The sequence below is a fragment of the Carassius gibelio genome, chromosome B16 (genome assembly GCF_023724105.1).
Source record: "Carassius gibelio isolate Cgi1373 ecotype wild population from Czech Republic chromosome B16, carGib1.2-hapl.c, whole genome shotgun sequence".
Taxonomy (NCBI): domain Eukaryota; kingdom Metazoa; phylum Chordata; class Actinopteri; order Cypriniformes; family Cyprinidae; genus Carassius; species Carassius gibelio.
Genome location: NC_068411.1, coordinates 26,412,601 through 26,427,260, shown reverse-complemented (window position 1 = coordinate 26,427,260; position 14,660 = coordinate 26,412,601). Strand labels below are relative to the sequence as shown.

Below are 14,660 nucleotides of genomic sequence, written 5' to 3'. Positions count from 1 at the left end.
GAGAGCTTGTTTAACAAGCTCCTCATTTAAAGTGCATTCTGATGGTGCTTAGTACAAAAAGCTGAACAATTTTTATTTATTTTTTATTTTTTTTCGTCTTGCAGGGTCCAGTAAAGCTCAAGTATGACAGAACTGTTCCCCCGACACCTGCTGTTAAAAGCTGTTTCTAGGGAAACTCAGAGGTAATGAAAAATAAACATCACCCCAGAACAGACTGTCGGGGCTGGACGCTGAAACTGAACAGCACTCATACTGCTCTGCTTTGAAATGTCAGCAGCATTTTCTTTAAGCCTGGAGATTGTGTTTGCAAGCAGATTGGCACAAAATCAAGAGAATGATGTATTTGTGCAAGAATAGATGTCAAAGCCAGTGTTTGAATCTGTTCTTTTCCCAATACATCAATTCTTATGGTATTGCCATGTGTATTGTTTTATGTAAGCTATCATGAATTGTCACACAGAAATTGCTAGTAAATTTCACAAATAATTACAGTACCACATTAATGTGACATTATGAGACTAAGACAGTATGTTCTTTCAAAACATGCTCCAATTAACTTTTACAGCGTATTAATTTTTTTTTTTTTTTTTTTTTACAGTTTTTACAATGTTTTAATATCAATGAAAGCTTTTGTATCTCAGAGGTTTTAAAATGTGTGAAAAAAACGTAAAAAAGTGCATACACTAATTCTACAAAAGATGTATCATTGACGACACTTATTAAATGTATAACACAAATATATATATATATATATATATATATATATATATATATATATATATATATATATATATATATATATATATATATATATATATATATATATATATATATATAAATCCAATTGAACCACAAAGTTTGCCTTGCTGCTATATTTTTAGTTTCGCGAGACAAAACACGAGACACACACGCTGCATAATTTGTGCTACTTTTTTTTTATTACTTTTTAACTACGGTTTTTTTTTTTTTTTTTTCAAGAGTCAAACATACGTCCATGGCTGTTGCACTGGGTTTTGAAGACAGCTTGTCAAAGTTAAACATTAAAAAACGTTCTGGTTTATTTTGGAACGCGGAACGCGTCCTTTGTTGACGCCCCCTTGAGCCTATGCGTGCTATCAATTTTGCTTGTGTGCTTTTTCACGAGATTAATGTGTTGTATGATTATGAGGAGGGCGGATTCAGTTCTCAGAGCAGCTCATTCTCTCCTTCAGTAAACGCAGCTCTCTCTCTCTCTCTCTCTCTCTCTTTCTCTCTCTCTCATTCCTGTACAGCGCAGGTTTGTTCCAGTGGAAATATTTCGTGTTTCAATGCATCGCTGACGAATCTGTTCTGGATATTTTCTGCATCAAATTTGCGTGAATTATTTGTAAACATGAAAGTTTGGGTCAGTCTCTTCGTGTTTATGTTCGTCTGGTTCGCAGAGAGCGCACAGAAACAAGATGTACCGGGTAATTATTCAATTTATTGGTTTTCTTTTTTTTTATATAACTCATAATTATTTACACTGACCTCTCTCAGGGAGTTGTCAGTTAATATTCTTTATCTTTCCTTTATACCGGTCTGTGTATTTTAAAGTCATTTCATTTATTTGCTGTCTTTAATTTGTATTCACTCTTGTTTTGAGAAAGTTTGAGACCTTCTTATAGAATAAGAGTCAGGGGACATGATGAGAGTAGGTTATTCGAGGAGACTGTAGTACTACTAGTAAGCTATAGTAAATTCCTCATTTACTCACTAGGTTTTTTTCTTCTATGAACGAGTTGACCCAATTTCAAAAACCCAGTCCAAATGATTAATTCACAAATGGGTCTGATCAAGTTCTTCAGTTCATCGCACTAACTTTTGATATATTTTTTTAATTTAACATTTAAAATTTTTATTTAACCAATCAAATTAAGAACAAGAACTAACTGGGAAGGAACAAAAACTATTAAGAATAATTTAAAATAAATTCCATGCATTACAACAGAATAATCACACATAATAGACATGATGTATTAGAAAAGACATGAATTCTAAAAAGCTTGCCAGATAAAATAATGGAATTATTGTTTCATATGATCATCACTGTATAAATTTGCACGTGGCTGGTCACCGGAGAGTTAAAAAAAAAAAAAGTTAGACTTTACTGTTTAAGAGTCACATCGACTGCTTTTGTGGGACTTTTATTGCTTTTCATTTTATTGGTCGTTTTGGTTCTTATTGGAGTTTGACAGCTGTGCTCATTATAAACTGTCATTGTACAAGAAATGAGTGAAATATTCAGCAAAAATTCCACATTCTTGGAAAAATAACAGGACAGGATATAAATTTGGGACAACATGACATCATTCATTTACTGTTCCATTATGTGTCTGTCTCTGTTTCGCTCTCTCAGTGATAGACGTGTTGAGTTTGGAGGATGTGAAGCAGACCGTGGCTGCGGTGGAGAAGATCTCTTTAGCTCTGAAGACTCTCAGTGATGTGTATGTGATGTCTTCCTTCCGTCTGCCTGCTAAACTGGGTGGAGTTCTGCTGGGCCTCTACAACAAGCAGGATAACAAGAAATACCTGGAGGTTGCCATCATGAGCAAGATCAACAAAGGTAATGACATTTTTTTGTAATCTATTATCACAATCAACTTGCTTTGTCTCTGAAACTGCATTTCTTTTCTGTTGACTTCACTGCGTATGCTGTGGTATAATGTTGACCAACAGCCAACAGCATGATATTTACATTAAAATATGGCTCCATTTTGATGTGGAATGCCCACTTTTTGACCATCGATTCATTTTTTTAATAAATAAAATCAAGTCCTGCCCTACATTTTCTTATTGAATATTCTTTTTCACTTGTAATAACATCACATCACAGAGATCAGATGGGTTGCTGATTTAGTGTCTGCTCAGAACATCTCTAAAAGGTTTGTTTTACTGTAGTTCTGGTCCGGTATGTTCGAGAAGATGGGAAGCTGCACACAGTAAACCTGCAGAGCCCAAACCTGGCAGACGGACGGTCTCAGTCTGTTATACTCCGTGTGGGTGGCCTGCGCAGAGAGTACCTGAGCCTCGAGCTCTATGTGAACTGTCGCCTGGCTGACTCTGCCCAGCGGCTGCCCCCATTGGTCGCTCTGCCCAGAGATGCAGAGCTGGTGGAGATTCGTAATGGCCACAAGGCATACACTCGGATGCAGGTGAGACCAACATAATATGATGTCTTGAATTATGTTTTCACAACACCTGCACTATCATTCAATTGTTTTCGTCCAGGGTTCAGTGGAGTATCTTAAACTGGCTCTAGGGGGCACTGTTGCCCAGGCTGGGGCACTTACCGACTGTCCCTTTCAGGGGGATGCCTCTTCATATAACATAGGTCAGCCAACATTAACAGAAGATTGTACAAGGAGCTTGAATATGTGGTATTTGATTGCATCCAAAAACTTTGTCTGAAATATGTTTTGTTTAAATGTTGTTTTTCAGTGAACGGCGAGGTTAATTCTATTCTAGGTGAGTGGACATTGGTGAAGGCACGTTCTGCAATTTGTTAGTTTTGTATTTTTTTAATTCAAAGATCTTTGGTACTTTTTTGTACAGGTGACCACACTAAAGCTCTGATTGGCCAGCTGATCATCTTTAATCAGATCTTGGGAGAGCTGAGAGAGGACATAAGAGAGCAGGTGTGAATGAGTTAGTGTATATATGTGAGGGAATCTGTTCTGAACATGTTTGATTTATGTGTTTTTGCACTATTTAGGTGAAAGAAATGTCGCTCATCAGGAATGCTATTCTGGAGTGCCAGATGTGTGGTGAGTAGCAACATCAAATCATTAAACCATCCAGACATGGGCTGCAGTCAGACAGCAAAAAAAAAAAAAAAAAGCTTTTCAGTCCTATTTGTAGTGCGAATAGCTGTGTTAAGAAATAAAGCAATCACCAGAACAACAGGCGAAAACTAGTTGTTTGTCATGCCTTTGTAAAGGATTCCTGACAGGATTCCTCTTGATAGATTTATATTATTATTATTATTATTATTATTATTATACAAACTTTTTATTACATTGGGATCAGAGAGTCGAAATCAAAACTTTGTGGTTTAATTGCAATTTAAATGAACTATTTTCTGTTTTAATACAATTTATTCCTGTTACAACAGCTGAATTTTCAGCATCATTACTCCAGTCTTTACTGTCACACGATCCTTCAGAAATCTTTGTAATATGCTGTTTTGCTGCTCAAGAAACATTTCTTCTTATTATTATTATCATCATGATTGTCATGTTGAAAACAGCTGTGCTGCATACATTTTTTGAGAAAGCCATAATACATTTTTTTTTCAAACAGTTAAAAATAAAGATTAAATATTTATTAAAATTGCTGAAATAATGACTGCCATTGTCTGCCATTTTTCAGGCAAACAGAAAGCCTCTCCACACACCTCCCAGTATTTAAAACAGCAAACAGCGTAATCTAATTCAACTGTCTGATCTTTTATTTAATGATTAAAATACTTATTTCAGATCTAACACATCTGGTCGAAACTAAGACACTTTCACATAAAATTGAATCAGGAAGTCAATAACAAGGTCATGTGACAATGTTTGAAATGTTTTTCTGTTTATGTATTCTGTTTCAAATACACCTTTTAATAGTAGGCACTTTACAGTGCAGGAAGTCACAAATATAGCCAGACAGAGGGTTTTATATTCTTTAGTTTATTTATAATTCACATGAGATTAAATTTCTTGTGCTTATTGATTCTTATTGACTTATTATGATACAATGTCTCTGGTTTGAAGGATTTCATGAGCCGCGTTCCCGCTGTCAGCCCAACCCCTGCTTTAAGGGTGTGGGCTGCATGGAGACGTTTGATTTCCCAGGGTACCGCTGTGGCCCCTGTCCCGAGGGCATGATAGGGAACGGCACACACTGTCAGGATATAGATGAGGTGGGTGAGGGCATGTGCTGTTGGTTTTATCTTTGTATACTGATAAGTCTTGGTCCAGAAACCATTGTAACTGGTTATGTCTGTGTTTCAAAGAGATTTGAATAAACATGCCTTTGCATTTGTTTAAGCTGTTTCAAATTAGCATGTCTCTCCCCATTAGTGTGCAGAGGCTCAGCCGTGTTATACACCAGGTGCATGTGTCAACACAGAAAAAGGTTTCACCTGTGAGCCCTGCCCGCCCGGACTGTGGGGTCCTCCTCTTTCTGGATTCGGTGTGGAATATGCAAAGAGTCATCGTCAGGTACCGTGCATTTATTTGATCAAAGTTACAGTAAAAAATGTTGCATTGTGAAATATTACAGTTTAAAAGAACTGTTTTTTCATGTTAATAATAATTTTTAAATGTAATTTATTTCTTGTGATGGCAAAACTGAATTTTTAACATCATTACTTCAGTCTTCAGTGTCACATGTAATTCAGAAATGATTATTATATGCTGATTTGCTGCACAAGAAAAAATTAAAAGGATTTTTATGAGCTGCGTAATATTTGTGGAAACTACTATGAAATGGTTTTTTTTAGGATTCTTTGATCAATCGAAAATTCATAAGAACATCATTTACTGTCATTCACAAAATCGTTTGTAATATAAATGTTTTTATAGTCACGTTTGATCAATTTAATTCATTGAAATTTGTTATAAAATGTCAAATAAACACTAATAAAGTGACCCTAAAAAAACTATTAATTATCTTTTGCCTATAATTAATTATTTTTCATCCACCACTTTTTAAGGCAGCTGGACTATCAAAAAAGGCAAACTATTTAAAATAAAGGTGAAATGCGTAATTCAAATGTTTGTAATTGTCAGTGTTGTTTAAGAGTCACCTTTAGCTCCAATGGCTCTAAAATTATTACGACACTTAAAAATGCCTGAATGTATTAGATAGCAAAATAGCAAAACATGCAGCAACTAGTGTCTTTTTCTGATGAATTTATTTCAGGAATGCTCTGATATGGATGAATGTCTTGATTTGGCCAATGCCTGCACACCCAACTCCATCTGCGTCAACACCATTGTGAGTATGAGTCATAAAGCGCCAGTACTTTTTCTCTGGAATCATATGTTAAAATGGTTAATTTTTTTCTCCCTTCTTAGGGATCATATCGATGCGGTCAGTGCAAGGTTGGATATGTTGGGAATCAGACAGCTGGATGTTTCCCTCGGAAATCGTGCGCTTCGCTCAGTTTCAACCCCTGTGACACTAACGCTCACTGCATCATTCAGCGGAACGGCGACGTCACCTGCGCTGTATGTCTACATAATACACATACATTGTGTCCTAACTAGATGCAAAGTGTAAAGAATTCACAGTTTTTCACACAATCACATCCAATTCAAATGTATTCGATTCTTAAAGGGGGGGGGTGAAATGCTCGTTTTCACTCAATATCCTGTTAATCTTGAGTACCTATAGAGTAGTACTGCATCCTTCATAACTCCAAAAAGTCTTTATTTTTATTATATTTATAAGAGAAAAATAGTCTGTACCGATTTTTCCCGGAAAAACACGAGCGCCTAGAGGCGTGACGTGTGGGCGGAGCTAAAGAATCACGAGCGCCCGTAGGATTTTGTGTTGAGCGCGTCTGGAAGCTGTGACACAGATCCAGAGGCTGAAATTTAACAAGAGCAGCATCAGCAAAGGCGTCTCTATGTGGTATGTACTGAAACCTTATATATTTGCTTAGCGGTTTTGGAAAATGACTAAGTTCCACTTTATGTCGTCTTTTTTTTTTTTTTAAGCTGTACATGTGGAAAGTGCAGTTGGATGACAACATTGAATGTTGTTTACTTGATGTGCTTACGCGCCGATAGCTAAGTTAACAACACTGAGATATTTGAAGCAGTTTTACTCACCGCATGCGGTTCCAACACACGATCGTGACCCTTTTTCGTTGGGACTGCATTATCCTTAAGAAATAAACGATGTGCAATCCGAAATGCAGGGAACAAACAAAAACACTTGCACAACTCCGTTGATGCTCTGTAAAAATAAACTCCATCCACTGGTCCCTTAATGCTGTTTCTCTTTTGGTAATCTGTGCAGGGTTGTCTTGCCCTGGCAACCAAAAACACACTTATTTTGTGACAATTCGGTCTCTCGCTCTGATCAGTGAATGTCTCTGCTCTACTATACGGGAGCGCGCGCTCTTCCGGCAGAAGTGCCTCAGGACCCATATAAGGAAATTCCTCTCCATCTAACGTCACACAGAGTCATACTCGAAAAAAACTTTCCGAAACTTGTGACAAACCGGAAGAGGTTTTTTTGGAACAAAAATACTCCTTCAAACGTACAACTTAATTTTTTAAACTTTTTCCATGTTTAGCATGGGAATCCAACTCTTTAACAGTGTAAAAAACTCAGTATGCATGAAATAGCATTTCACCCCCCCTTTAAAGCTGTAGTTCAACCAAATATGAAAATTCTGTTATCATATTATCTGTATCATATCTTTATTGCATCGTGTTCAAGTTTCCTAGTGAACTTCTGTATGATTCTCTTAGTGTAATGTCGGATGGGCCGGTAACGGTCACACCTGTGGGAAGGACACGGATATTGATGGTTATCCGGATCGCTCCTTGCCCTGCATGGACAATGACAAGCACTGCAAACAGGTCTGATACTCACAGTCATTTTACCCCCAATCCTTCTCCCTGCACACACTGATGCTGTATAAACATTCATTAACTGATGTGACTTTTTATAATTATTGGGAAACCACATTGATCTATTTATTCTGATGGTTTATACACTTGATTCTTTCCAGTTCAAGTACATGTTTTACCTTTCAGGGAAATTAAGCTATTCATCCTAGATGAGGTAATGGGTTTACATAAACCAAGTTTGTTTTTGTGTTTATGTTTGGACATTTATATGATAGATTCACTGTAGCTTGCAGTCCCAAAATGTTTCCCATGTCGGAATGCCGTATTTATGCTGCTAATGCTTGAAGCGTTGCACTAGGGATGTTCATTTTGTGTGTTTTTCAGGACAACTGCATCTTCACGCCCAACTCTGGTCAGGAAGATGCAGACAATGACGGGATTGGAGACCAGTGTGATGAGGATGCAGATGGAGACGGGATAAAGAACGTAGAGGTGTGTTTGTGGACCATCCGAGCAGGGTTGTTATTGTTAACCAAAACTATTAAAAATCAGTTTCATTATTTGAAATATATTGAAATATAGATGCAAGATGAAAATGCTAGAAATTAGAAACGGGAACTGACTGAAATGTACTAAAATTATTAAAATAAATCTGAAATAAAAATAAACTGAAGCTAAATGGAAATATAAAAACTAATAAAAATAACAAAATTACTAAGATTAAATATGAAAATAAAAGCTTATTCGAAATACTGTAATGCTATATAAATATTTAATTCTTTTTCAGGATAACTGTCGGTTGGTTTCCAATAAAGATCAGCAGAACTCTGACACTGATTCGTTCGGTGATGCATGTGATAACTGTCCCACCGTTCCCAACATCGATCAGAAAGACACTGACAATAACGGAGAGGGAGATGCTTGTGATGAAGACATCGATGGAGACGGTAAAGACTGTTCAGTCTGATAAAATGATTTTTATTGTGTCCCTACAGGACCATCTTTGTGTGTGTGATGATGAGTGTGGATGTTTTGCAGGAATCCAGAATGTGCTGGATAACTGTCCCAAAGTGCCGAACCCGATGCAGACGGACCGGGACAGAGACGGAGTGGGGGATGCATGTGACAGCTGTCCTGAGATCAGCAACCCCATGCAGGTACTGCATCTCAACTTAGCTTATTTAAAACTTTTAAACTTGCATTATATCTCGATGCAGTCTGTAATAAGAAGTTCACCCAAAAATGATGACATCTGTGTCATCATTTACTCACTCTCATGTCCTTCCAAACAAGTGTGGCTTGTGGAAAATATAAGAAAGCTATGTAAAGTAAATCACATTTAAGACTGTTTCTACTACAAAGCTGTCATATATCTTCAGAAGACTTTAAATTTAACACACATTTCAAATTGACAGATTTTATGATAATTTATAGTGTTTTTTGTCATTTTGAAACTTAATAGCACTCAGTTTTTGTTAAGTTTTGGTTTCTGATTTCTACTTAGTTATTTTAGTACTTCAACTTCAACTTGTTTCAGTAAGTTATCAAAGAAACATTTCTAATTTTCCTTTAGTTATTAATTTAATAATTAGATTTGATTGTATTTCAGCTACAATGTTTATTCCGGTTTGAAAAGAAAAAGGAACTACTCCTAAAACAAATAATTTGAGTCACTAAAAAACAGCTAGTTCTTGCTTCTGCAGTAATCGATATTTTCATATACTTATGTAGAATTCATTGAATGAATAATAAAGTCATTTATTACTATTGCAGACCGATGTAGACAATGACTTAGTCGGGGATGTTTGTGACACCAATCAAGACACGTGAGTAAACAACTCAAATGTAAATTCAAACATACAAATCACACAATTGGCAGATTATCCATTAGCCTGTACAGTATATGGTAAGACTTCTGCCATCTAGTGTCTAATAGTTGCTAGTAGTTCATTTTCAGTTCAGCTTATAGTGTTTAATGTTGTGTGTTTGCAGTGATGGAGACGGACACCAGGACACTCGAGATAACTGCCCCGACATTCCAAACAGCTCTCAGCTGGACTCGGACAATGACGGCATCGGAGATGACTGTGACGATGACGATGATAACGACGGGGTCCCGGACAATCATGCCATCAACGGCATCGGACCCGATAACTGCAGACTTATTTCCAACCCCAACCAGAAAGACTCAGACAGTAAGAGCGTTCATATCCACTAATGGCTAGTAATCCTCCTGATTAATGATTGCGTTATTCCTTTCTGTCTTGTCATTTAGGTAACGGAGTCGGTGATGTTTGTGAGAATGACTTTGACAATGATGCGGTGATGGATTTGATTGACGTGTGTCCAGAAAGTGCTGAAGTCACACTTACAGATTTCAGAGCCTATCAGACGGTCATTCTGGACCCAGAGGGTGACGCTCAGATCGACCCCAACTGGGTGGTGCTCAATCAGGTAAAGCATCATTCCTTCTGCTCTCATTGACACAAGATGCTGTTCTACTTTTTTTTTTTTTTTTACGAGAATGAAACTGTAATCTGTAATCTTCATATATTCTGTAATATATATATATATATATATATATATGTAAGATATTTATTACAAAAAGGAGGTCAAAAATTGAGATTTATATATATATATATATATAAAAAAAGAATTATTTCTTTACTTATGCCTTAAATATATATATATATATATATATATATATAACATAGAAACATAGAAATGGTTATTCACAATGTCATGAATATTTATAGGTGAAGTCTGCTAATTTTTGTACTTGTTTAAGTGCTTATATTAATACAGGTGAATTTGTGTTTCAGGGTATGGAGATTGTTCAAACCATGAACAGTGACCCGGGATTGGCAGTGGGTAAGTTTGGTTTCAGTAATCAGGAGCTAAACGCCCAGTGGACTTTCACATGAAAATGGAAATCACTTCCCCTCAGGTTACACAGCGTTTAATGGTGTGGACTTCGAGGGAACTTTTCACGTTAACACGGTGACTGACGACGACTACGCCGGCTTCATCTTTGGATATCAGGATTCGTCTAGTTTCTATGTGGTGATGTGGAAGCAGACCGAACAGACGTACTGGCAGTCGATCCCCTTCAGGGCCATGGCTGATCCTGGACTGCAGCTCAAGGTGCAGATATTGCTTAAATTGCTTTGGTTCATGGAAATATACTAGCTTGCTAAACTCTATTTGAGCTTTTAGGGAGTAAGGCTTTAAAAGTCTGTGTTTGTGTAGGCAGTGAAGTCTCGTACAGGTCCAGGTGAGTTCCTTCGTAATGCTCTGTGGCACACGGGGGATACGGATGGAGAGGTGAAACTGCTCTGGAAAGACCCACGAAACATCGGCTGGCAAGATAAGACTTCGTACCGGTGGCAGCTCAGCCATCGGCCACAAGTCGGGTACATCAGGTGAGATCTCCTACAAATGGGACAGTTGCAAACACAATATACATTACCGTTCAAAAGTTTAGGGTCAGTTAGATTTATACTTTTATTCAGCAAGGACGCATTAAATTGATCACAAGTAAAAGTAAATGTATTTATAATGTAACAAATGATTTCTATTTCAAATGAATGCTGTCCTTTTGATCTTTCTATTCATCAAAGAATAAAACATTTCCAAAATATTTAGCAATGCAACTGTTGTCAGCATTGATAATAATAATATGTTTTTTCTTGACCATCAAATCAGCATATTAGAACGATTTCTGAAAGATCATGTGAGACTGAAGACTGAAGAAATTAATTATTTTAAGATGTAGTCAGGGCTTTTAGTTAACTAAAACTAATACCATAAAAAAACAACTACTTGAAATAAAATAAACATTAACTCAAAATTAAATAATATTGACATGTACAAAAATGTAACAAAAATACAACATTTACTTAAACCCCAAATACTACTATAAAATGAAAATACATATGCAAATAATACAACTCAAAATATTACTGTTTCAGTGATACACAAATAAATAACTGTATTTTCAAACAAATTAATGCCGCCCTGGTTAGCATAAGACACTTCTTTCAAAAAAAATTAATAAATATTTTGAAAGGTGGTGTAAATTATTGTAAACCATCATTTTATACATTTATATATATATACATTTATATATATATTTTTTTTTTTGACAATTGACAGCATGTCAATTAAATTCTATTTGAACTGGTGCATTCCTTAGTAAAAGTAAGTTCCCTGCTGAAACAACTTTTCTGTCTGTTGGATTGTGGGTTGTCTTTGTCGTCACAAGAGGGCGCAAGACCAGCCTTGGTCATCGACTGCACTGGGCAGCTGATGGAAGCTTGTGCTGCTGGTATACTGGAGAGAGGGAGAGAGGGCGGTGGGAGGGATGACTAGTTATCCTTAAAATTTCTTCTCAGTCGTCCCCTCCTCTTTTGTCCCCTCACACCCCTGAGACTCTGCTGAGTGGTTGGGCCCCCTGGCTGCCCATTGTTGTGGTTGCCATGCCATTGAAATCCTTGGCAAGAATTTTCTTGGTGCCTGTTCATATGCAGATCCAACGGAAACTACTGTAGTGGACGGACCGTTAAAGAAAAAGAGAGAACGGACCGCAGAGGACAGTTAAACATGTATTGTGTATGATTTCCTGAACTGCGTAATTTCTTGGCATTGTGTTGTAAATCAGATGCTCTTTGCCAAAGAAATGACGAATGAACTCCAGCAAAGGCTAAAAAATGTGATTTTAATAATGTCATAACAGAAATTGATTTCAGTAACTTTTTGTCTTATGGTTAAGCAGTTCTGACACTTTCAAACTTTGAGTCTGCATGATTATTTAAAAAAAACTTCAGATCGAAACTTTCTCAAGTTTATAGTAGTTATAAATACTTACAGGAAAGAGAGCTGTGTGGAGCTCTGTGTGTGTGTGTGTGTGTGTGTGTGTGTGTACGTACACGTGTACGCAGTTTTGTGAGACAATGTGTAGTCAAAGCTTTGTAAGGGCCCTTTCAAACACACACACATAAACACACCTGCTTTGTATTCAGTGAGAGGAGTGAATAGAGCACTGGAGTTCAGTCCACACACACACACACTCACACTGGATTGTGCTGCAGACATGCTCTTCTCATACATAATGCAATTTAAGTCCAGCCTGCCGCTAAATCAAATCAGATCTCATTTATTATCAAGTAATTAGAGGGTGAGCAGGTGGAGTTTAGCAGCGGCTGTATTCAGACCGAATATTCTAGAACAACGCTTCTCAACTGCTAGGTTGTGTCCCAAAATTGGGTCAGCAATGGTAAAAGTGAATAATAAAATTCAACTAATCTTATGAGTGTGCATTTAGGATGGCAAAATAAAAAGATTTTTAACTGGGAAGAGCAAATGTTTCAAAATACTGAAAAAACTGTACTGTTTTTATATAAGTGTCGTTTATTCCTGTTATGGTAAAGCTGAATTTTCAGCAGCCATGATCCTTCTGTTGCTGAATATTTATGTGGAAAAACATTAGGATAAGATTTTTTTTTCACATTCAATTCATCAAAAGTGACCATTCTGTAAGATATGTAACCAATAATAAGAAATATTATTAGTAATTAAGCACCAATAATAATTGATAAAAATGGAGCACTGTATCTGCATATTAGAATGATTTCTGAAGGATCATGTAACACTGAAAACTGCAGTAATGATGCTGAAAAATTAGCTTGCATCACAAGAATAAATGACATTGTAAAATATATTTAAATACTAGTTATTATTACTAGTTATCACATAAATGCAGTTTGAGGGGACATACGAATCTTAAAACCTAAGTATTCCAAACTTCACCTTTGAAGCAGTAGTGTATATTTGTAATGTATTATTGTTATTATTAACAATTATAGTGCTATGAATTAAAACATTACACACACACACACACACACACACACACATATATATACAAAATAAATAATAATAAATAAATATAAATAAATATATATATTTATATATAAATATATACATTTATGTAGTTGCAAAAATTTGAATTTTTTCACTATTTATGCAGTTTGTGGTACAATTAATAAATCTCAGTGTTTGATCTTAAGGATGTTTTTGCTTGCTGGTAACAATTTTGGTATTGTTTACTTTATTTTCAATATTCTATCTCGATCCAGTCCTCTCCTGACAGTAGTAGTTTTTTTCAGTCACGTATAAGAGGGCTTTCATGTGTGCGCTTGTGCTCCTGTTGCAGGGTGAAGCTGTATGAAGGCACAGAGATGGTGGCTGACTCTGATGTTGTGATTGACACCAGTATGAGAGGGGGCCGTCTGGGCGTGTTCTGCTTCTCTCAAGAGAACATCATTTGGTCCAATCTGCGCTACCGCTGTAACGGTAAAGATTAAACCACTCTTTCATATTTAAATCATGATCCCCAGATCCTCAAAGTCTTCAAGAAATCTGAAATCTACAAATTCTGAATAAAAGTTGTTTATTGACAAAAAAAAAAAAAAAAAAGGATTACAATAATGAAACTACACACTCAAAAAGCAAATGAAACATATATTTTCCAGATACTGTTCCAGAGGACTTCACTACACACCGTAAACAGGTTCTAATGCACATAAAGGTGTGAGAGGAGTGAGACGCCCTCCGTCTCTCTCTCTAGACCCTCTGAAACCCAGCGTGGGGCCACTGAACTCCTGTGTGTGAGGGGCCAAACAACCAGGAAAGATGAGAGATTTACCCAGCGTATGTGTCACTCTGGATGAGGAGACTGAATGAAAGGAGAGAAAAGACTTTTATTTTACGTTTTGTGCGTTTATGTGTGTCATTGCGGAGCTGTATGAGTGTATGTTTGAGAGAGTCCATTAGCGTTTGTTTGCATTAACAATGAAATAAAGGGATATGATGTATTTTCTAAAACACAACAAATACCCAAATGGTCCTATAATCATTATTAATACATGAAAAAAACACAAATCAATTCTAAAAATACCCAAAATGACCGTTTTAATATGTCAACCCCAGAATTCTCTTGTTCTGTATGCTATTAATGATGAATGAGAGCTAAGCTCAAGCATATAGAAATAAATTAATTTAACATTAGTT

The 14,660-nt window shown here is 36.4% G+C and overlaps 1 protein-coding gene across 1 annotated transcript; it reads left to right on the top strand.

Moving 5' to 3' along the window:
• Nucleotides 1-1,090: 1,090 nt before the first annotated feature.
• Nucleotides 1,091-14,271, top strand: thbs3a (thrombospondin 3a). The gene is made up of 23 exons (XM_052579574.1): nucleotides 1,091-1,448; nucleotides 2,378-2,584; nucleotides 2,920-3,173; nucleotides 3,250-3,352; nucleotides 3,460-3,486; nucleotides 3,574-3,656; nucleotides 3,734-3,785; nucleotides 4,776-4,924; nucleotides 5,085-5,225; nucleotides 5,929-6,003; nucleotides 6,084-6,236; nucleotides 7,491-7,601; nucleotides 7,977-8,084; nucleotides 8,380-8,539; nucleotides 8,631-8,749; nucleotides 9,366-9,418; nucleotides 9,585-9,787; nucleotides 9,868-10,046; nucleotides 10,415-10,463; nucleotides 10,540-10,736; nucleotides 10,842-11,014; nucleotides 13,804-13,943; nucleotides 14,123-14,271. The coding sequence occupies exons 1-23, from the start codon at nucleotides 1,106-1,108 to the stop codon at nucleotides 14,182-14,184; spliced, it is 3,141 nt and encodes a 1,046-aa protein (XP_052435534.1). The 5' UTR covers nucleotides 1,091-1,105; the 3' UTR covers nucleotides 14,185-14,271.
• Nucleotides 14,272-14,660: the final 389 nt, after the last annotated feature.